Source organism: Bombus vancouverensis, unplaced genomic scaffold (assembly GCF_051014615.1).
Source record: "Bombus vancouverensis nearcticus unplaced genomic scaffold, iyBomVanc1_principal scaffold0022, whole genome shotgun sequence".
Lineage (NCBI taxonomy): Eukaryota > Metazoa > Arthropoda > Insecta > Hymenoptera > Apidae > Bombus > Bombus vancouverensis.
The window spans coordinates 1760363-1784745 of NW_027468913.1; the positions used below are offsets into that span (position 1 = coordinate 1760363).

General features: G+C 37.9%; 1 protein-coding gene across 2 annotated transcripts; it reads left to right on the forward strand.

Moving 5' to 3' along the window:
• Positions 1–19785: 19785 nt before the first annotated feature.
• On the forward strand, positions 19786–21786 carry LOC143304106 (uncharacterized). 2 transcript variants are annotated; one of them, XM_076626465.1, is made up of 4 exons: positions 19786–20361; positions 20569–21375; positions 21459–21561; positions 21635–21786. In XM_076626465.1, the coding sequence occupies exons 1-2, from the start codon at positions 19909–19911 to the stop codon at positions 21106–21108; spliced, it is 993 nt and encodes a 330-aa protein (XP_076482580.1). In that variant the 5' UTR covers positions 19786–19908; the 3' UTR covers positions 21109–21375; positions 21459–21561; positions 21635–21786. The 2 variants fall into 2 exon arrangements, with proteins under 2 accessions (XP_076482580.1, XP_076482581.1); XM_076626466.1 differs by having other exon boundaries at positions 19786–20355.
• The last annotated feature ends 2597 nt before the right edge of the window (positions 21787–24383 follow it).

Genomic DNA, 24383 nt, shown 5'->3' on the forward strand with positions numbered 1-24383 from the left:
ATAACCTTTTATAGAAAAAGAAAATTTTATATTTATATATATTATTTTTTTCTTTCCTTTTTTTCTTCTTTCTTTTTCTTCTTCCCCTTTTTCTTTTTTTTTTTGTTTTTTGTTTATTGTTAAAACCTTTGTTTTATTTTAGGTTTTACGTACTTGTTATCAGTGAAAACAAATATTATGAATACTACTTGGATTGGAATTATATACATATATGCGTACAAAATCCATTTCTACATGTTAGATATAATAATATAACAATACTACGTAGATTAATACATAATAAAATATCCTTTTACTCCGGTTATATTTATTACTAACTCTCAATTAATCTATCTTAATTATTTTCTAACCACTTTCTATATTTATCAGCTATTTTATTTCTTCTTGTTAATCTGCGAAATCCATGCATGTACACTTCCTTGTATGGTGATTGATTGTTCACGAGGTAAGTTGCACTTTCACTGTTTTCGTTATTCGTTGAACTAACACGTTTTACATTCAAACAGTAATTGGAACACTCGTAATAAACTTCTTTTCTTTTTCCAAGTTTCCGCTATCTGTGTCATTCGACGAACAGTGCCACGCCTCCACAGCACCGTTATAACATTTAGCGATGCTGCTCTTTGCATTAAGGCAATTGAAGTTAATTCGTTCGTTTATTTTCAGCTGGTACATGGTGTTCCGCAAGCAGGGAGCCATAACCTATTTTGCATGTAGACCTTCTTGTATGATGATTACTTGTTTACAAGGTAACTTTCACTTCCCCTCTTTTAATTATTTATTGAATCGACATGTTGTATATTCAAACAATAATTGGAGTACACATAATAATTTTCCCTTTTTCTTTTTAGGTTTTCGCTATCTGTATTATTCGACGAACAGTGTTACACCTCCTTTTGATTTATCCATAATATAATTATAACATTTAGTAACCTTGTATTTTGCACCGAGACAACTGAAACTAATTTATTCACTTATTTTAGGTAGCTGTCATACATTGTGTTCCACGAACAACGATCCATAACCTATACTTGCACGTACACTTTCTTGTATGTTGATCACTTGTTCACAAGGTAACTTTCACTTTCACTAGTTAATTGTTCATTGAGTTAACACGTTTTATATTTAAGCAATAATTGACACACGTATAATAATTTTCCTTTTTCCTTTTAGGTGTTCGATATCTGTATTATTCGACGAACAGCACTATAACATATACTACCGCACTACGTTGCCCACTGAAATCGCTTTATTCATTGCTTATTTCGATTATGCGCTAGTTTTAACTTGTTTAAATGCACCGTTCGCGGAATCCCTTTTACTTCGATCTTGACGTTTTGGTTCTGCAAGATTTCTAGCACTTTGTATGGTCCAGTATATTGATCGGAGAATTTTCCTTTACTGGGTTCTTTTAGTAAATATATCGAATCTCCTACTTTAAAATCTTGGGGGTTGATTCGTCGGTCGTAATATTCTTTTGATCTTAGTTTGGATTTTATCAAATTTTCTCTTGCCATTCGTTGTACGGTGTTAATTTTATCGAACAGATCTTCGAGATATTCTGCGTAAGTTGGTTCCATGTTCTCTTCGATTATTACTTCACCAGTAGGTTCTCTGGCTAGATGTCCAAAAACTAATTCGTGCGGGGAGAATTTCGTTCCTTCGTGTACAGAGGTATTATAGGAAAACATAGCTAATTCTACCCATTCGTCCCAATTTTTGGAATTTTCAATGTATAATTTGAGATATTCTATCAGCACGTGGTGAGATCTTTCGATTGAACCGTTACTTTGTGGATGATATGCCGTCGTGGTATATTGTTTGATGCGGAATCTCTTTGCTACTTTCTTCATTAGTGAGGATGTAAAGTTCGTTCCTTGATCAGTGAGAATAGCTCTCGGTGACCCGAAACGACAAATAAATCGCTTTACAAAAACGTCCGCTATCTCCGCTGAAGAGATTCCTCCTAGTGGAATCCCAATTGAGTATTTTGTTAATAAGTCTTGGATAGTTGATATATATTCATTTCCCTTTTGGGTTTTTGGTAATGGACCTATAATATCCATACTAACCTTATCGAACGCTTTACCTGGTGTGTCTGTAAGTACCATTGGTTGCTTTGCTTTTATTCTTGTGAGTTTCTTCAATTGGCATTCCTTACATGTTATTACGTAATCTTGAATTTTCTTTTTCATATTTTCCCACTAGTAATGTTGTCGTATTCTTTGATAAGTTTTTGTTATTCCTTTGTGTCCTGCTACGCTTGATTCATGTTTTTCTCGTATTATGTTGTTCCGCGCTTCCACAGATGGGGTAATTACTTCCCCAGTGCAAATGGTGATGGTTAAGGTTTTTTCCATAAATATTTCCTTTAATTTTCTGATTGTATATCGCCAGGGTATTTCCTCCAAGTTTCCTTTGCTAATGCTGAACGAAGTTAACTGTTTTTCATTTATTGCGTCTAATAGAGATCTTAGCGAGTTTAATAAATTTTCTGGTGTTATTGGAATATTTCTATTTTCCTTTATCGGTAGGAATACAATGTATTTTCCAGAATCGTAATTCAATCTTGCTTTTTCTAACATTAAATCTTCATAACGAGGTAATTTTCCCGTTTCCTTCATTTCTAAGGCTCCTTTATCTATCGGATTGCCATGTATATCTATAAATACTACTTTATGGTCATTTACTCTCGCAATTGAGTCTCGGGTTTCTGAAATTCTTAGTTCCGCAATTATCGTAGGTCTCGTGTCCTTTTCTCGTTGTTGAATTAGTTCTGGAATTACAGTGGAGGTCTCTTTTTCGCTTGTTGTATCCGTGCCTTCTTTTTCTCGATTGGTTATTTCTCTATCTGTACTTACATCGATTTCTGCTAATGCTTGGTCTAAATATTTTATGGGGGTTTCTTCTATTGTAAAATGTTTTCGGTTAAAACCCTTTCCTTGATTTTTAGAATCACTGGATTGAGGCAAGACGTGTGGTTTAGCTTCGAATATGGGAGAGTCTTCGGTTGACGTATCTATTTCGAATCTTTTTGAGACAGGATAGCGAATCGGTGAGACTTCCTCTCTCTTTCTGATTGGTAAACAAACTTCCGGAGGGTTCCTAGATAATGCGTCTGCGTTTGCGTTCGCCCTGCCTTCTTTGTATACAATATCAAATTCGAAGTCCGATAACTTTAATTTCCATTTCCAAATTCTTGAAGTAGGATCTTTGATAGAATGCATCCACACTAAAGGTTTATGATCGGTTACGATGGTAAACTTTCTTCCGTAAAGATACGGTCGGAAGTGCATTGCGCTGTAAACAATTGCCAGACACTCCTTTTCTATGGTAGAGTAGTTTTGTTCGGCGGGATTTAATAGCCTTGAGGCATACGCAATCGGCAAATCCTTTCCGATTGGCCCTTGACTCAGTACACCGCTTATTGCATATCCTGATGCGTCTGTAGTAAGGTTAAAGGGTTTAGAAAAGTCCGGATATTGCAGGATGGGTTTCGTCACTAACGCTGTCTTTAAATTATTGAATGCGTTTTCTTGATTTTCTGTCCATTTAAAGGGAGTGTCTTTCTTTAATAGTTGTGTCAATGGTTTCGCGACCTTGGGGAAATCGGGGTATAAATCTTCTGTAATATCCTGCTAGTCCCAGAAATTGTTTGATATTTTTCGCCCTCTTTGGTCGTGGAAATTTTGATACGGCTTCGACTTTCTTTGGGTCGGGTTTCACGCCATCCTCACTAATTATATGTCCTAAATAATTCACCTCGTGTCGTAAAAATTCGCACTTATCAGGTTGTAATCGTAATTTAGCTTTCCTCAGTCTTTCCATTAATTTATTAAATTTAATTTCGTGTTCTTGGAGAGACGTGGAATAAATCGCTATGTCATCCAGATAGGCGAATAGTTCTATTCCTTGCAGACCAGATAATATTGAATTCATCAAACGTTGAAATGTTGCTGGGGCATCTTTTAATCCAAAGGGCATTCTTTTGAATTGAAAATGCCCGTATGGTGTCGAAAATGCAGTTTTGTGGGCATCTTCCTGTGACATACGGATCTGGTGAAAGCCCGATGCCAAGTCAAACGTGGAAAAATATTTTGCACTTCCTAATTGATCCAATATTTCTGTAATGTTGGGTAGTGGGAAGGCATCGCCAATCGTTTTATCGTTCAATTTTCTATAATCGATGACTAATCTCCAGCGCTTATTTCCTTGCGAATCGGGTTTTTGGGCACAATCCATAACGGGGAGTTATATGGAGATATTGATGGTTCCACTACGTCCGTATCTAGTAGTTCTTGGACCTGTCGATTTATTTCTTCTCAATGTATTGGTGGATATCGATACTGTTTAGTATTGATGGGTATATTATCCGTTGTAATTATCCTATGTTCCAGAACTTCGGTTGCTTCCAATGTATCTCCTGGAATATGAAACCTATCTTGATTATTACGAATCAATTTTTTAGCATTTTCCTTTTCTTCTTCGTTCAAATGTTCGAGTCGTAGTAACTCATTTATTTTATCGTATCTACTTTCCTCCGATCTTAGAACTGTATTTCACGCTGTCCTAGGAAGCGGGGGGCGGGGGGGGGGGGATTTTCAAATTCTTTAATTACCATCGTTGGTGTTGTAAATACGTAATCTCTCGAAGTAGTATTTATTACTCTTATGTAACCTTTTCCTTTGTGATTCCTCACAACTGCATTACCAAAATAGATTCCCTTGTTCGGCTCGATTCTTGGAATAAATCCCTCTTTTATCTCTGGATTAGCGATATTAATCGAACACGTTATTGAACTTCGCTTCGGTATAATTATTTTTTCTTTAGTATCGAAGGGAATATAAATATTTCCCCATCTGATATGTTTTCCCTCATAATCTAAACGAGCCTTACAACCTGCAAAAAATTCGGATCCTAGGATTCCGTCTTGATCGATTAGCAATGAATCATCGACTACATGAAAAACAACCGGATGGCCCGCAACCTGTATTACCGTCTGCCCTAAGAAGACCAGGCTCGTTGCCGTAATTCCTCGCACTTCGATTGATTCCTTTTCGTCGATGATGGCTGAATCGAGTATAGCAGGTTTCTTGATAATGTTGATTTCCGATCCAGAGTCTAATAATAAACTCGTCTTAGTCTTTAGATTTGGGGAAACTATTCGTGCAGTTGGGGTCGTTGGGGAATCGTTAAATTTTATTGAAATAATTCGGAGAGGTCGCCTTCCGAATCTGAATTCAACTCCTGATGATTTTCCTTCGCCGGTTGCTTGTGCTTCACTCTTTTCCTTTTGCCTTGAGATTCTGGATTTTCTGTCTGTGACCTCGTTTGGTTGTGGGATGACTCCCCCACAATATTTAGTGGTTGTTCGTTCGATCTTATGGTCGGCATTGCGTTCGCTCTGTCTCTCGTTATGGGTGGTGGAGTCGATCTCGCGGGGGTGGCTGTCCTTGTTGTGTTTGTTGCCGTCGGCGCCGGTCGCCTGGTTGCCGCCTGTACTCTTGGGCGATTCGGCGTATCGTTCCTTCGTGGCTCGCCCCATTCTCCCGAAGGACGTGTTTGGTTTCCCGATGGTCTCGAAGCATAGGGTACGATTAATCCGGCATCTACTCGGGCTTTAAATTTGTAACAGTCTTTCACTAGATGCCCGGGTTTTTTGCAATAGTTACACGTGATATTTTGTCTTGTAGAATTCAAAAAATTCTGCGATGGAGGTAGCGATCTTCGATCTTGGCGGTTGTTCCTGATATTGTTGTTAGTGTTCGAAGGATGTGCGTTGTCGCGTCTGTAATAGTTCGAGGGTGTCGGTCGTTGGGGTCGCGTTCTATCGGTTATTTGTTTCAATTCGTGTGTTGCTTTGACGGCTTGACGATACGCATCTTCTAAAGTATGGTACCCTGCTATTTTTACTCGCACATATACCTCGTTCGGAAGTCCTTTAACGAAAGCTTCTTTCGTTTCCCAATCTATAGTATCTTGGATATCGGGGGATATGATGCCGTAGTCGCCTCTTTCTCCGTCCATTATTGCCAATCTAAGATTTCTAACGCGATCCATATAATGTAATATGTCTTCCCCGGGTCGTTGAAATATCGTTCCTAATTCCCCTTTGTATTCGTTAAGAGATTTCTTTGGGCCGAATAGATCCTTTAATTTGTTTCCGAAATCGTTTAGACTCATTAATTCTGTGTCTTCGATGGCGAGGAGCGCGTGTCCACGGAGATTATTTACTAACAATTTTACCAATTGAGGTTCTTGATATCTGGGAATCATATTTCTCGCGCGCTCACAAGCTCTTAAAAAGTGGAATACCGATGGTCGATATCCGTCAAACACTGGCACCGATTCGATCGCATCTTTTAGCTTAATTGGCTGGGTATGTCCACTCGGCTGGACCGTCTCTTGTTGCGTTGTCGGCGGCGATACGGGTGTTTTAGGTTCTTGTTTTGTTTTAAGTTCGAATAAGCCGCTTTGTAATTCGGCGAGTTTTGCACTCATATCGCGAAAGTTCGCATCCCATGCTTTAAGCTTTTCCGACAATGTCAAAACCATTTCTTCGTCCAACGATTCCACTACACTCGCCATTGTTTCTTAAATATTTGTTAAATATATATATTAATCAAGATAGACTAACTAAATATTAACGACAAGACATGACTGAACTCGGTGCAAAGGAATAAAGTTATGCTAAACGAAATAACTGGTAACACAATACACAAAACATTAACTAAATTAAACGAGACTTACATAAATGCAAGTCACGTATAATCGAAACAATGACTATTGAAATTCGGTAACAATACAATCCATGCTATCGCATTAAAGTAGCACACGATATTGACACACACAATATCATGAAACACAAAACAATATTACAAAACACTACTAAATAAAATTATAGTGATTAACAATTAATTAGTTATTTCAACAACACGTTACTGTTGACATTAAACCAACGCCATACCAAAGAGACACGCGAGCGACCATGTTGAAAGATTCGTCGCGCGCACATACAAATAACAGCCAATGCAATACAATACAGCATCATAATAGCAATGCTAGGTACTAATAAAAAAAAAAAAAAAAAAAACACAAGAAAAAGGGGGAGAGAGTTAAGGAAAATATATATAATAAATAACAACTAACATAATTATAACATATTATATATATTATATTATATACAGGGATACAGTATTCGTACAAAGGAACAGATCCAAACGAAAATTATATATATAAAAAAAAATAAATAATATATATATGTAATATCGTGATATAATATATTTACAAGGAATGGATGATACAGATGTTAATCGGACAGAAAAAGACGATTGTTGTTCAACCTGAACTATTCACACCAAACGTACAGAAAGCAGCACAACTAAATAATTAGATAACGACTCGACTTTCACAAAATGCAATCAACACTCTCTCGGCAACGCCACTCGCAAACTCTGTTTGTTGATTCCTTTTCTCCCGTCCCTTGGCAACCGCTCGTGGCCAAGATCACGTAGGTCTCCTCTTTCCAAAACTACGCGATCAAAAACAAACGCCTCGGCTCTCGCGACATTCCACGCGGTTCACCCGCCAACTCCCAGGCCTCTCACTCACGATACTACACTCGGCCATCCTGCAATAACATCTGCCCTCAGATGTTGCCTTCTATCTCGCTGTCATCAGATGCGTCACTTTCGGCGTTTATGACCCAAGGTTTCATAAAATCAACAGTAGTTGATGACCGTTTTGGCCCCTCATGCTCTCCTACCTTCTCCACAATGTAGCGATCATTCCGCATTTCTCGCACAATCCGGTACGGACCCAAAAATCTTCCTCCCAGTTTTAATCCTGGGCCAAACTGCGTTCTCTTTATGGCCACCAACTCTCCACTTAGGTACTGTTTCGCACCTTTTCTTCTTTTGTTGTAGTGCCTCCGATTTTCCTCTTGAGTAGCAGCAATTTTCTTTTTCGCGTCCTCACGCAGTTCACGACGTTGCTCTTCGAATTCCACCACCCATTCTTCTTCAACCAATTTTCGGATCTGTGGATCTTCTTTAGTTTGCATCTCGACCCCGACAAGTAGCTGGAAAGGAGTTTTTCCCGTGCTCCTGTTTAATGTAAAATTCAGGTATTTCTGTACTTGGTCGACATGTTTATACCAATCATCGGGTTTAGGGGCAGTCAGTTTAGTTAGTAAAGGTATGAGTGTCCTGTTTACCCTCTCTACCTGCCCGTTCCCCCTCGGCGCCCCCGTCGTGACTAATAAATGCTTTATATTTTCTTCTTCGCAATACTCTTGGAACGCGTTGGATGTGAACGCTGTTCCCCGATCAGAGATAATTCGTCGTGGGTTCCCAAAAACAGCCGCTTGCTTCTTCAGTCGATCGATAACATCCGCGGTATCAGTAGATCTAGTAGGATAAAGCCACGTAAACTTCGTGAACGCATCCACTACTACAAAGATGTGTGCGTATCTTTTCTTTGTAGCTGTCATAGGGCCCACATGGTCAATATGGTAAGTGTCTAACGGTGTGTCACCTTTGTCTAACGGATTTAGATATCCCTCTTGCTTGCCCAATTTTCGTTCGGCTAGGATACAATCGAGACAGTTAGATACCACATGCTCGACCTTTTCACGTAGCCCCTTAAACCAAAAGTCCTTCTTGACTATAGCTTCTGTTTTGGTGACCCCAAAATGCCCACGCTCGTGCGCCTGCCTGACTACCTGAACCTGCATAGCCTTCGGTACTACTATTAACACATCATCCTTACACTCTTTATACAAAATATTGTTCCGTATTACATACCCATCGACCTGATTGCACGTTGCGGCATCTAAAATCCTACGGACTTCAACGTCCTTGTTCTGTGCACTTCTCAACCGTGCAATCAGCCCGTCTTCACTTTCCGTTACATACATAGTGCTCGGCAGGGGGTTTCTACTCAGAGCATCCACATGCTGCATGCTTTTACCTGGCCTATGACACACCTGATACTTAAACTCGTCTAGTAACAAGGCCCATCTGGCTACACGCGCACACAAATCTTTCTTTTTCATTGTCATAGCAAACGCTTGGCAATCCGTGACGATAGTAAACGGCATACCTAACAGATATATTCTAAACTTGTTCAACGCTTTTACAATTGCTATTACTTCCAGTTCGTAACTGGTGTACTTTGCCTCGGCGGGAGTTGTTTTTCCGCTGGCAAAGTAGACCGGATGGAATTTTCCATCGTCCAGATCTAGTTGCATTAAAATTGCTCCGTAACCCTCTGCGGACGCGTCTGTATGCAACTCAGTCTCCGCGCCCATTCTATACAACTTTAACACTGGTTCGTTGACAAGCGCTGTTTTCAAGATTTCAAAGGCCTCTACTTCTCGATCGCCGAACTGAAATTTTACCTCCTTTTTCAACAAATCCGTCAAAGGCTTAGCAATCTTCGCGTATCCCCTAATAAATTTTCGAAAGTACCCCGTAAGTCCCAAAAAACTCTGAACCTTTTTAACAGATGTTGGCTTGGGAAAGTTTGCTACTGCCCTAGTTTTATGTGTAGACGGCCTTATGGTATTTTTTGAGACTATATACCCCAAATATTCAATTTCCTGCTGCAGAAAACGACATTTTCCCCAGTTTATAATTAGCCCATACTGCTCAGCTAACTCTATGACCATTTGCAAACGTTCCCACGCCTCCTCTAAATTCTTTGCAAGAATAATAATGTCATCCATATACACGATAACAATACCTTTACCTACTTGTTCCTTAAAGATCATCGAAATATACTTCTGAAACACAATGGGTGAAATCTTTAAACCAAACGGCAACTTCAAAAATTCATATTGCCCCGATGGCGTAACGAAAGATGTATATTTTCGGCTGTCTTTGTCTAAACACACGTGAAAAAAACCATTCTTTAAATCCAACGTTGTGAAAAACTGAGTACCTTGCAATGCATCTAAAATATCATCAATTAAAGGCAATGGGAAATGTGGACACTCAATAAGTTCATTAAGCTCGCGAAAATCAACACAGACTCTGATAGAACCATCTTTCTTTCTAACTACAACTATGGGACTTGCATATTCTGAGTTTGACGGTTTTATTGTGCCTTCATTTGTCCATAATTCCATCAACTCGTCCACCTCTTTTTTCTCCGAAGGCGCCAATCTTCGCGGCCTTCGAACCACAGGTTTGTCACTCTTTAAAACGATTTTTGCCGTTATCCCAACGTCCCGCTTTTTCTCCGGCCTATACCCCCTAACGATATCGCGAATCGCTTCACGATAATGCGGTTCCCGTACGTGTGTTAGGTCTGTTTCGTCGGTCTGTTCTACCACGTTAACTCTAAACACATCCGGCACGTCTTTGTTAGTCTGTTCGTCAAGCCGCAAGAAAGTCACTTCGCCTCGTTTAACCCGTAACTCTACCTGATCCAGAAAATCAGTGCCTAATAACAGGCCGTGCTTCGTCAATATTTTGTTTGAAACAACGTGCAAAGTGATTGGCAGTTTACACCCATCAACCGTCATTACCTTGGTGAATTCACCCCAGGTCTCATTGCCAGCGGAACCAACACCGTCGAACTTAAGCGTGCATTTACCTAGCGGTGGTGACCCTAACCTCGCATACTCGTCTGATCGAATGAACGTGAGATCACTACCCGTATCCACTAGTGCCACAAACCTACAATCATCTATCGCCACTTCCTTCACATACTTCCCCTTTTCGGATCTTGACACTACGCAAGTCTCTTTCGGTCGTGCCGTACACCTCGCTGCAATATGTCCAAATCCGCTGCACTCGGAACACCTAACACCTTCTCCCCTCTCCGGACACTTAACACTTAGATGATCCTCACTACCGCAAATGAAGCATCTTCTTTTCTTCATTGCATCTACAGATTGACTGGGCTTCCCGTTCTTCTGGGTTTTAGCCGGCTTCACAATCGACTTTACTCTGCGACTCTTCTGCTCTGCGTACATCACTAACCTCTTCCTCAACTCTTTGATTGACGTGGCGCCGTACAATATAGCCTTATTGTTCTCGTCGTCTATTATTCCATCCACTATGTATTCCACCTTTGCTTCCTCCTCTATGTCCACATGGTTGGCTATTTCGAGCATGCGGTACATGTAAGCCAAACATGCTTCATCACTCTCCTTTTTTGTTTCTTCAAGTTTCTGATGTACTTGCCTACTGTTGAATTTCCTCGAAAATTCTTTCACTAGCCCCCTCTTCAACTCATGCCAAGTCCTGGCATCACACTCGAAGCTCGCAAATATTTTCGCTGATCCCTTCAGCAGCTTCCTCGCGTAGACTGCCTTCTGCCCATCCGACCACATGCACGTATCAGCGACTTCCTCGAACGACTCGAACCATCGTTCGACATTTTCACCTTTGTTGCCACTAAACGACTCTAATGCATCTTCGACGTCTCTAAAACTCAGTGTCGAACCAACACATGCCCTTCGACAATATTCATCACGGTCCTGATACACCCTTCGCGTACCTTTCTTGTATCCTCTTGCGTCTTTTTTGTCATCTTCATACTCACTTTCGTCGTCGCTTTCTTCTTCCGACGATATGTCATTACCATCCATGGCCGCTTGTAGCCGTGCGCGTAATTCTACTTTTCTTCCCGTCGTTTTTAAACCCAAACTAGCGAGGCGCTCCTTCAACTCCTTCGTATTCATTTTCTCAAAATTTTCATCTTCGTTACAATCACGCTCAGCTCTCTGTACATTTCCTAAATCTCGTTGACCGGTTAGGTCTTCACCGCCCGTCGATCCCTTAGGATACGATTGTCCAGCCCTACACGCCCGATTCAGCCTTGCAATCAGCACTGACCTCGCACCAGATATAGGGAGGTTCATTCGCGCGAGCTTACTCCTCAGCTCCTCCAGCATCGAACCCTCTTCACCCGACAATCGTTCGTCCCCAACGTTTGCCATTTTTCACACTACACAAACTTAAACAGTCAACGATATCGTCTTTTATCGCACCGCGTACCGGTAAATTCACAACTAGCTCGAATAGCTCTGTTAAACCGTTTCGTTTTCTGTCTTGTCCAATCCCGGACGAGCCCCCAAAAATGTAATATCGTGATATAATATATTTACAAGGAATGGATGATACAGATGTTAATCGGACAGAAAAAGACGATTGTTGTTCAACCTGAACTATTCACACCAAACGTACAGAAAACAGCACAACTAAATAATTAGATAACGACTCGACTTTCACAAAATGCAATCAACACTCTCTCGGCAACGCCACTCGCAAACTTTGTTTGTTGATTCCTTTTTTCCCGTCCCTTGGCAACCGCTCGTGGCCAAGATCACGTAGGTCTCCTCTTTCCAAAACTACGCGATCAAAAACAAACGCCTCGGCTCTCGCGACATTCCACGCGGTTCACCCGCCAACTCCCAGGCCTCTCACTCACGATACTACATATATACATTAACTATTTTTATATGTGTGTACAGAACTGATGGCGAACTCATCAACCATTTTCTGAACGACGGATGGAAAAACATGAATAGCAATCCACACAGTGGAACTGCAAAGTATTTGTACGCCACTCACGAAACCAAACACTGATGCTATCCACCTGTAAACAAACAACATTTATAACTATGCATATAATTTTCACTTATGTTCATCACTATATATATATACACGCATGTTGTAAAGTAGGCGATATTTATAACATTCACTTCCATTGATAATGCAAGTGACTCATAAAAATAAGCCGTCATATTTACCATTGCACGCGCATATATGTATATATACTCGAAAACAAGGTACATTTGTGATATTTATTCCTATTGATGATATATACTTATATATTTATAACAATAAAACAAATCTCATTTATACTACTTACCAATACGTACGCATATATGTATATAATTACAATCCAAGTAGTATTCATAATATTTATTTTCACTGATAACAAGTACGTAAAACCTAAAATAAAACAAAGGTTTTAACAATAAAAAAAACAAAAAAAAAAAAAAGAAAAAGGGGAAGAAGAAAAAAGGAAAGAAAAAAAATATAACATTGTTAGGGAAGTGATACATTTACACTGTACATGAGAGTGTGTGTGTAAGGGCCAGAGGGCGTCAAGGTCTTAGTGGTGACAAAAGACTGTTGCCAGATGTTAGAAGAATCTAGGATAGTCGGTTGGCGACCAGCGTGCGTGCAAGACGTTCTTCAGAGAGTAATATAGATGTATAACTGTTGTGTGGGAAATGTAGGCAATAATTTGTATTCCCATATCCTCGAATTTCCTTAACAAATATATATAAATATAAAATTTTCTTTTTCTATAAAAGGTTATTCCTATTTCTGATAAACTCGAGAAATGAAAACATTATACCATGATACACTGACACAAAGATACACCACACAGAAGAAACTAATAGAGAACGCTTTAAGCTTGGCAAACTTACCGCCCGACGAATTTGCATACATCATAACCAAAACCCAGGACACATGGCTTTGATCGCAGGAGAAGCGGTCCATATAGTCAAATGCATTCCGGTACAAGTAAAGGTACGACATACAACAAAATGCTACTCGGAACTACCCGTTTGGCAAAGGAATCGCACCACAGGAACTCCGCCCGGACGTGCGCCAAACGTGGCGATATTCAGCACCATCGTCGTTGGCCACGAGCGGAATGTATACCCAAAAGACCTCGATGCACTACGGGACCACGTCATGTTCCCGGCAGAAAATCTGCAGTCTTGAACGCATTGGCCAGAGGAGCAACAGGAAAAACAATCGTCCCTGGAACAGTAAACATCCTGGGAATGATGGACAAAACACATTAACGACAATAGCGAAAAATACCGTATCAAGCTTATGGACTGGTTTTATGGAATTTGGAACTGTCAGTGCAGCAATATTTGGAATACTCGCAATATTTAAACTAATCAAGACAATAATATATATAGCCGCACACGGATACCAGTTACGTGAAACTTACGAATGCGGAATCGCCCTATTAGGAGCAATATGCGGCTCAGTCACCCACCCGCTACTATACCTCAAAAGAAGACGAAATATCGATGATCAAACTGCACAACCTCAAGGGATATCGATAACACCGGTAGTCACTCAACTACCAACGACATCTACGTCCGCCTTGAGCGAACTCAGAGATACCATCAGTCAAATTTCCTTTGGAAATTTGAACTCCAAGGGCGGGGATGTCACGTCCCGCGCTCCGCACGCGCCGTAACAAGAACAAGAAAACCATTCTATACAAAACACGCGAATAAGGATTTGAATGCACAAAGGAACACACGGCACTACGAAACGAAAGGAAGGATTAACAAAACGAGGGCGATTAACGGATCCAACCAATAAACAAAATACATATACACACAATTCTAAATGAACCAGGAAATAAGAATAACTACAAAAGGGGAAAATAATTGAAACGCCAGGAATATATATATATATAAATATATTTCAATCAATCAATTTGGAGAGTTACATATAAGTATAAACATATATGCCGAACATGTAATAACCTAGTAAATATTAGAGACAGTGCTTCCAATACTATGCAATAAATACAATATTATCAATTTATGAAATATAAGTATACATGAAGTCAAAAACTAATAGTTTAACGAATACATAAAACATACAATATTGTATTATTAAAGAAATGAAGGTTACATTGTCAGAAATATATATATGTGTGCGAATTCTATCAAACCGATAATCTAAGATACATACTTAAAACTAGCCTACATTCCGGTAAAGAATTATAAAATAAGAACTATATTACGGAACATGCATGTCTATATATAAATATATAAATTATATTCTAAACTAAACTACTATTAATGTATGCGCATTCTACATTATTGATTCAAATCGATAATCTAAGATACATACTTAAAACTAGCCTACATTCCGGTAAAGGATAAATAAATAATTGACATCTCATTTCGTATGAATACTACACTGCCAGGAGAAATATGCATATGAATACGTATATATATATATATATATATATGTGTGCGCGTATGTTTTATATTATCGAATACTCTATAAAATAAACTACTCAAGACAATAAATAACGCAATCGAAGAATTACAAAACATTAGCCATATTAAAATGACACACAACATAAATATATATATATATATATATATATACGTATATTCACACGAACAATACTTTTGTCACTTTACAGCAATATTAATAAATAAATGTTCTAATTGCGGTAGAATAAGGAAAAACGAGCGGCAGACGGAAAATTACTTCGATATTAAACAAAACTAAAGACCCGTCACTATAACTTTACTGATGACATTTATGAGCAGCCATGTTAGATTTACACGCGTATAGCGACAGGAATATTAGGGATTAATGGAAGTCAGTCGCGAGAAATAAATCATGAAAACACATTGTTAACACTTTTCTTTAATAAAATCTGTGCGCAACTACAAATGTAAAAAATATATATATGTCGGAGATGAAAGAACACCGGAGTCTGTAATTGAACAATTGTAGTTATTCAATCCGATTGTAATTGTTCGAGAGTTGTGATAATGAGCTTGGGCTCGAGGCCACAGTCAGTCGCCGAACGTAGCCGCGGTTACGGGATGAACGCTTTGTTTAACAAAGGTATGGAGTAATTCTATAGCTCTCCTTAAAAGGAATATTCGTGGCGACACGCGACAGTAAACATTCCAACGGTTTCTGTCCCATGGCTCGCCACACGCAGACCCTATTCTTCAAGTAAGATGATTGCCAGATGTCGATGCGTCTCCGCAGTACATGTTCGGCTAGCCCGAGGGCCCGTTATAAATCTTAAGGTTTAGTTAACTAAAGTCCTTCAAACAGACAAACAGTCTTTGTCCCAACTACGGGAAGATAGGGGAGACATATTTTTCAACGAGCGGCGTCTCCCACTAGCAACTTTCCCTCGAGGGCGGCTATCATCTTTTTCTAACCACCGATATGGAGATTGACCAATTAGCAGCAACGCCAATTTCCCTTACTTTCTGAACAAAGGCTTTTCTCGACGAACCCGATGATCTCGTATCCTTAGACACACCCCATTATAGTTTTCCTCTGTGGCATCATCGGGACGGGAAAGGCATTCTCGCTCGCGATCTCACTGATGAAAGGAGTAACTCTTTACGATCAGTGAATATTACGCGTCCGACTTTGATTTTGTGAGTACGTTCATCTATCATCCCGTCGACCGCGGATTCGTTATTGAACCTAGGATCATTGTCATTAGTTTTTCGAGTACCTAACTACCACGGTTACTTGTCCGGTTCTGTAATAATCGTATTTGCACTAGTCAATGTCTTCTCTATTGCATAACGACAACGTGTAACCCAAACGAAGATTCCTTTCACGCCCCTAACCCTAATTCTAATGTAAACCCGACATATATATATATATATAATATTTTAAAATATTAATAAAAAATAATAATATTACTATAAATATTTAATTATCTATGAAATTAAATTATAAAATATTAATACTTAAATATTCTACCCTTTATTTTTAAATTGTTTAATATACAATTTTTTTTATTTTGAAAAAATGGAAATTACTATAATATAAATTGTATAATATATAATTTAATAATTTTTTATTTATGATATATATATATTAAATTATAAAATATCAAAAATTTCAATTATATATTAATATAAATAAAAAATATTAATGATATTATAAAATTAAAAATATTAAAAATTTTAAGATTGTATTTTTAATATTAATAAAAAAATATTAATAATATTACTATAAATATTTTATTTATAATATTTAAATAAATATAATTATTAAATTATAAAAATATTAAAAATTTTTAAATTATATTTTTAGTTCTAATAAAAAGATATTAATAATATTATTATAAATATTTTATTTATAATACTTATATAAATATAGTAATTATTATTATTATTAAATTATAAAAATATTAAAAATTTTAATGTAATATATATATATTATTTATTCATTAATACGTTCATGCTGTAATACACGAACATATGCGTTACTCTGCTACTCACGATGCATCGTAACAAGTATGCATTTTTGTATGAAAAACCGTTTATTTTCATTTTATGTTCGTTTTTAAAGTCAGATGCGATACGAAATAACGTCAGTGTTGTTTTCTGGCTGCTCGCGAACATATGATATCTATTCCATTTTCAAATTGATTTTATCTACACGTTAAAGCGAGCTGTGGAATAAATCAAACTTGCTCGAGCCTGCTTGAATCTCTGTATCATTGTATCATAATGTGAGAACTTTCACAAGCCTAAATCTTTGCAGTCTGACGATCGAGAACATTGCTATCGGAAGAATCGCTCTCATCCGTAAACAAGATATTTCCAAGGATTGCGTTATAATTTTCTTAGCGGCTAACCATCGAATATTCGTCAAACGACATAATTTCGCACACGGCGAACCTTATAACGTACACCTTTTTGGCGTATTATTTTTCCCACTTTTTTTTTTTTTTTATTAACGTGGAGGACACCAGGTCGCTTCTGGGAAAAAGCGGCGTGGTAGTGGCGGACGCCAACGGACTAAAACCTCCATGATGACCGTCCCGGCAGCGATCTAGAGGGGCCCGGGAACTGGTGTGAGGGATACACCCCCCCCCCCCGCGCTCAATACACCCCCTAACGGAGCGATATGCGGCCACGTCACACCGCGCCTCGTCGCCGGAGCCGCCGTGCCAGACAGTCCGGTTCCCCTGCCGGGCTGATTTGCTGCCCCGGGGCGCTGAGTTGCCAGCGCCTAAGTTTGCACCCCACCGGGGGGCGCGGCGGACCTAGCGCGCCTCACCGAAGCGCTTCCATGGCCTCTGCCGCGCCCTCGCCGGTCAATTCTCTCAGGGTGAGAGTATTATTTTTCCCACTGCTGCGTGTGAAACCCCTATTGGACAAACTGTTCTTTGCAATACATCGCTGGATAAATACGCGCACAAACACGCAATACGTGCAATAGAATGCTCGAGGTCAATTTTGCTTTTTGATCCTCTTTTTCAACAGATCTTCGCAAATCCGAAGGTGTAGAATTACCTCCCAAAGACGTAAGATGACAACAAACACTTTCTTGACACACTGTATAACATTGAGGTATCCAGTTTTGCCACATACAATTTTGTCATTGTCACGTTTGACTTTGTTCATTGTAAAGTCAAATTTGCACACTCCATCTGTGAAATAGTACGAAGAAATCATAGTGACTTGTATTTCTTATGATATCATGATGCCACATAATATATAATACAATACAATAATTCGCGAACAGATCACTCGTTAATTGCTTTTAAAAGAATTACCACGGAAGCTTCCTAACACGCTACCCGGGGGCCAGGGATTTATTTCGTCGATAAGTTAGGTTATTAAACTTATGTTCTTTCATTGATGACATCGATGGACGCTGTGCTCCAGAAATAGCCAATCACACTTGGCGAAGCATAATAGTAATTTACAATAACAAATACTTAAGAATGCCTAATTTTGTTAAACATAGGGTTCAATTTACAATTATGTAAATATTACTTCTTGAAAGTAACTTCTTAATCAATTTTAACAAATTTTGTAAAATCATGTAATAAATCTTATTATTTATCATACGCGTGTATTAAGCCAATTGCCAACCGAACATGTTCAAACTGTATTTTTTTCAAAACGGGACCTTAAGCTAAAAAGCTTTATTTCACATATTCGACTTGTTCTTGTATGTGGTATCAGCACCTAGTCGGATGCCCGCGTTATGCAGGACATCCTGATGGCGTTGAACGCAACGATTCAAATTGAACTGAAAAGTCGTTATGTTTTCAGAGGACTTGTGTGTAGAGGATGGTTGATCGTGAGATTTATTAGACAAGATTGCTCGTTGTTGAAACCTTCAAGTATATTTTCAAATGATTAAATAAATAATTATAGATAATGTTCGCAAAGACGGTAGATACTCGTAGATACTGATCCATAACTCTCGTGAACTCTTTACGATTGCGTCCGTTTAAACTGGTATAGTATAAACAGATCGGGGGAGAGTCGGAGAATTCAAATTCGTCTTTGTTCGACGGTTCGACGGTAACGTAACGGCGACATTGTTTTGCCCGGAGTTTATTTATTAATATATTATGTATGTCCTCACGATCTTGATACTCCGAAGCAAATAAACAACAACATGATTTGAAATGTTCTCTAGCTCATGTACCGCTACGTGTACTTTCAAGGAGCAAAACTGACACAGTTCCGCTTGTGACGCGAGACGGAGATTATCGTTTCACTTCCTTTAACGCATTTTTGCCATTGAAAGACACTAATTTCTGTGACTTGCTTTATCTCTGTTATAAATCTCTCTTTATATTTAAAATTTTATAGTTTTTGTGCAAACGTAAAAGGTAAGTAAATATTAATAAATATTATAATAATATAATATAATGCTATATAATAATATTAATAAATACTTCGCTATTTACTTATTTTATTTCCATTAAGGTATATTGTATTTTTCATTGCATTACTTTCATTTTTATTTAGTGTAATAATAAACGCATACGTTAATATTCATTGGCATTAGTGTAATTGTAAGCTTCACTGTAAATTTAATAAAATTTATAAGAACGGAATTATTAAAAGGGTATATATGTGTAATTAAACTAGATTCTATTCTCAATGTTACTTCATTATTTTATTATTGTTTCATATATATATATATTTTTTTTTAATTTACATGTGCTTCTAAGTTAATAGAACTAAACACATGTGTATGTATTAATTGCTATATACGTCATAATTTCAACCATAATATTAAATTATGGTATGTATTATTAAAAAGTATAGTTTAATGTATATATTAAATATATATCATTTATTCGTAGATTTTAAATATGGATACTGGATCAAAGAAGGAGATTAAAGAAATGATTACCAAAGATATATCGAATATACATAATTATTCCTTGGATGTTAAAAAATATATTAACAACCAGCTTGAAGACACTCTGGATTATTTACATGGTTTAATTGCTGAAATACCACAATCAGTCCCTGGCCCTTCAACTACAAAGAGGCCGAAGGTTTTGAAGAAAAAAGGTTATCGCCGTAAAGAGACTATCCCAGAAAATGATATTATCAATACTGACAATACAGTAACAGATTCAGCAGTACATGATAAAACAGAAAATAAAGATGTAAAAACTGGGGATGTGCTGGAAACAACAATTGACCGAACAAAAAGAAAGGCTGCAATAAAAGCTGCAATTAATATTAAAAAGCTGCAGTCAATGTCACTTGTTACAAAATTACGAAGGCTAACTCTTGATGATGACAGTAATGTAAATGTTTGTGTCATATTATGATGAAATTTAATACTTTCAATCTTACCCCATATCTTATGTTACTAATCAATACTAACCCTTATATGTAGTATCCAATAATGTTTGATATCGGTTAATTAATGCGTCAAAATCTAATTGCTTATACAATTGTATGTACATTGTGTATATAAATACTACTATAACGTTGTTAAATATATTCTAAATTTTTAGAGGAAACGTGGAGGCCGACCTAAAAAAAAGGAAAGTGCTAGAAGTAGTTCAGATGAAAAAAACACAAAAGGTCCTACAAAACATAGTAAAACAAAAAAGAATGTTTTAAGCGAAACAATTTCAAAAGAAGATGCAAAACAGCCAGAAAGGATTGAACCATTAAAGTCTTCAATGACAACAAGAGATAGTAATATAAAGAGAACTTTTTCACGGAGTGAAAACACGAAGGGTAAATATTCTAATATTATTGATGATACAGTAATTCCATCAGCAAGAAATGATATTGAAGATCCTTCAATGTGCGAGAATGCACTTGAGAAATTTACTCCTCTTATGAATTCCACGATGGACATCAATTCTACTTATACGCAGAAGATGATGGACGCTACCGCAATTGTAGAACCTTTATCACCAATAAAATCAAACGAAATGGTAGTAATTAATAAAAACTTGGCTAGTAGTATAGGAAAAAATAATGAACCTAAATTTACATCACGGTCGCCAATAACTCTGCAGGAGGAGGTTCAGCAGCTGAATTAAGCTATTGGACTCACCGAGTTCGAAGAATTATTCGCAGAAGATGAGCCATCCCGTGAAAGGGAAATGTCTAATAGAAACATGACGAAACAGGACATTCAAAATGAAATGAAGAAAAATGTGCCCGTAAGAAGGAGAATCGAGGCCTTTGAAAAAGAAAAAATTTCAGAAAAAGCCATTGTTCAAAAACTGGCATGAAGATCTGTCGAAAAAGCAAAAAAAATCTTATTAGCGAAACAAAAGAAGGAGACTCAGATGATGACATCGCAGGTAACATTACAAACAGTATCAAAGTATTCTTCTGTTATAAAAACACAAGCTATTATTCATTCGATATTTTATCCAAAATATAGCTCCAAACAGTAAGGTCCACTTCTGTTTTGCACAGTAAACCTGACGACGACACATCGGACGATGAAGCCAGACCAAGGCGTACAATTCCACATTAGGCGCAATGTAAGTGTTGTTTTACTTAATGAGTTAATAAACATTATAATGCATGGAGTACTCGAATTTTTATCAATTTTAGCATACATACGCGAAAATGAACTTGCAATGCAACGATAAATTCCGAAGAAAGCAGTCTATAAATTCTTTGATAGAAGAATGTGCACACCAGATTTAACTGAAATGTTTGAAAATATAGATAGGAGTAGATTACAATGCACGTCCAGTGCAATATGGAAGACACCACCGCGTTATTCCATGATGGAAAACGAATAGAAGTTATAATTTGTTAAACTGAATGTTGTTGATTTCAAATTGCGCCTTAGAGCAGGAATACTTGCCATACCTTGCGTGTAATATAAAAATGATGTTACATTGCAACTATCGTTAAAAGATGTATGTGTTCTTAAAATATACCAATGAACGTAAGACTATTTCACTTTTTATATTTTAGAATGATCATAGGCATATATTACTTTTATTATACTAATCAAATTTTACCATTTTTTCTTATTTATATGTATCTTCTTAAGAATTAATAAATAAATCAATTAATAAATAATTGTTTTGGTACGACTTTTTAATGAGAAGTAAATTTTATTAGATTTGCCTTATTATCACTGTCGTGTAATAATTCGCGAGATACGCGTGATATAATTCGCACGATTAAATAGCACTGGTGATTTCGTCTCTTCGTGTAACGAGGAGGGTCTGGTAAATGGGTCGACCGTGGACGTTCAATCTTGTAAGAGAACAAACGGCGGCACCGTATCGTCGAGCATTTTTCTTTCGGTCAACAGCCATCCATTTTATATTTAGCACATTCGGTTGCGACGCTAAATTTTCGTTACACCACCAGTTGTTTCGTCTGAAATTCGCGTGACGTAAGTGCATTACACTCTCGCACCCGTCAGCCATTCCTGCGACCACTTCGCGTGCGTTAACTCGATAATATTTCGTCTCTGTTACCTTGTCTCCGTTGCTGCTTGACACATATCGCTTGCTGGACGACTGATCGATGAAAATTAAAACGGGACGCTGATTTACCGTATCGTTATTTTTGTGTCAGGTATTTTCTTTTTGCCGTTTCGGCGAATTATTTTCATTTCGAACTTTTTTAGTCTTATTGTTACGTCGATTCTTATATTTCAAGATCTAGTCTTGTACGTACGCTGGGGAGCGCTTTTATTTATTGATTCAACAAAGAATATCGTTGTAGGTGTCATACATGCGAGTAAAAGTAACGAAGTACGAGCAGTTTCACTGTAACATACTTCCTGATAATTTCTCGTTATTTATACCATAAGTATCAAAGAGGAACTCTTATCTCGAACGTGGATCGATTTGTCGATAATGCATGCGTGTAATACTCGAGTGTCGTTCATACAGCGTAAATATACGTGCAGATACGTAAACCTTTTATGATTTTTGTATCAAAGGCAGACCTGCTATAATACTCGCAAGTGAAATATAATTCTACGAAAGAAAATGGAGCAAAAGAGTTTCGTTGGTAATATATTCTTCCTTTTTCATCACAAGTTTCCTCTTTGTTGTGCTTCTGTTACATTATAATCCTGTTAGATTTACGCGCGTAAAATTTCACTTTGTTGCACTATATCTCATCATCGCCATCTGCCGAACACCTGTGAGAAACGCGGTTTACTTTGTCTCAAAGCGAGCAAACGTCTAATTTCACAAATTGGATTTTCATCAACAGCGAGAAGGGCATATGCGATGTAAAGGAGGCTGTAAGGGCGTCCTAGGGCTTACGGTGGTTGTCACGATGCCGGAAGTGGCGTCGAGCAGACACGTCAAGGGAGAATCAGAATCGCTATTGGCAAAAACCATCGCGAACATTTGTCCTTCGCGCCACCAAAATTCTATCTTCTGAGATATTTTTCGCGTTTCCGAGGTCATCGCCACTCTCCTTAACTTTGCCTTACGATGTATAATATCTCGATGTTACGGTAGTTAGAAATTTGTATTAATTTGGAGAACCTTGCAAAAGTACGCAAATCTGCTACGATAGTCGGATAGAGAGTATCGGCAGAGATCTGTTCCTTTATCGTGAAACTCTCTCGGACAACTTAGATGCTACCAGATATCGATTCTCGCATCCAACCATTTCGTAATAAACGTAGATCACCCAAGAAATTTCTCAATTGTCATCCGTTAATTTCGCGCAACTTTTGCTTTATTTTAGCTACGTGGGAACCTATTAGTGCGCAAATGTTACCCCGAAAATGTTACTCCTCTGTGCCAAATATCGTTCACGTGTATAATCAAAGTTGCATAAAACCGCGTACAATTGCATCAGGAAATTTCTAATAATTTGCTCGTCTCGCAGGACGAAAACAGGCTCACGAAGGATCCCTCTGTTCTGGCTATCGAATGTACCGCAAGCACGTAGTTTCAAGTGTCCGTTCTCTAGAAAATTCGAAACAATTTATGGTCGATGGTCGAGTGAACGGTGCAACGGTCGAGTCGGAAAGATCAGAAAGACAAATCGTCATAGTTCGAACAGACCGGGAAGCAGAAACGCACTTCCATGATCATTTGTATCGTTGCTCGATCTGTTGCTGCGCAATGACCGAGCAAGCTGTTGATTTTTCTTTTTCTGCGATGCTACTATACTCTACACTTTATGCTTTATACCGTTCTTTTGCCCGCTATTTACCTTGTACGCGAACTTTTTATCGCTAGTGGATTGCAAAAATCCTTTTTTATCACGAATTTTACATGACAATGCGTAGGTCAAGGTGGACGTAAGACAAAGGAAGGTGTAGATAAATAAGACAGGGTGTATTTAAAAATAATAAGTTATTTATTAC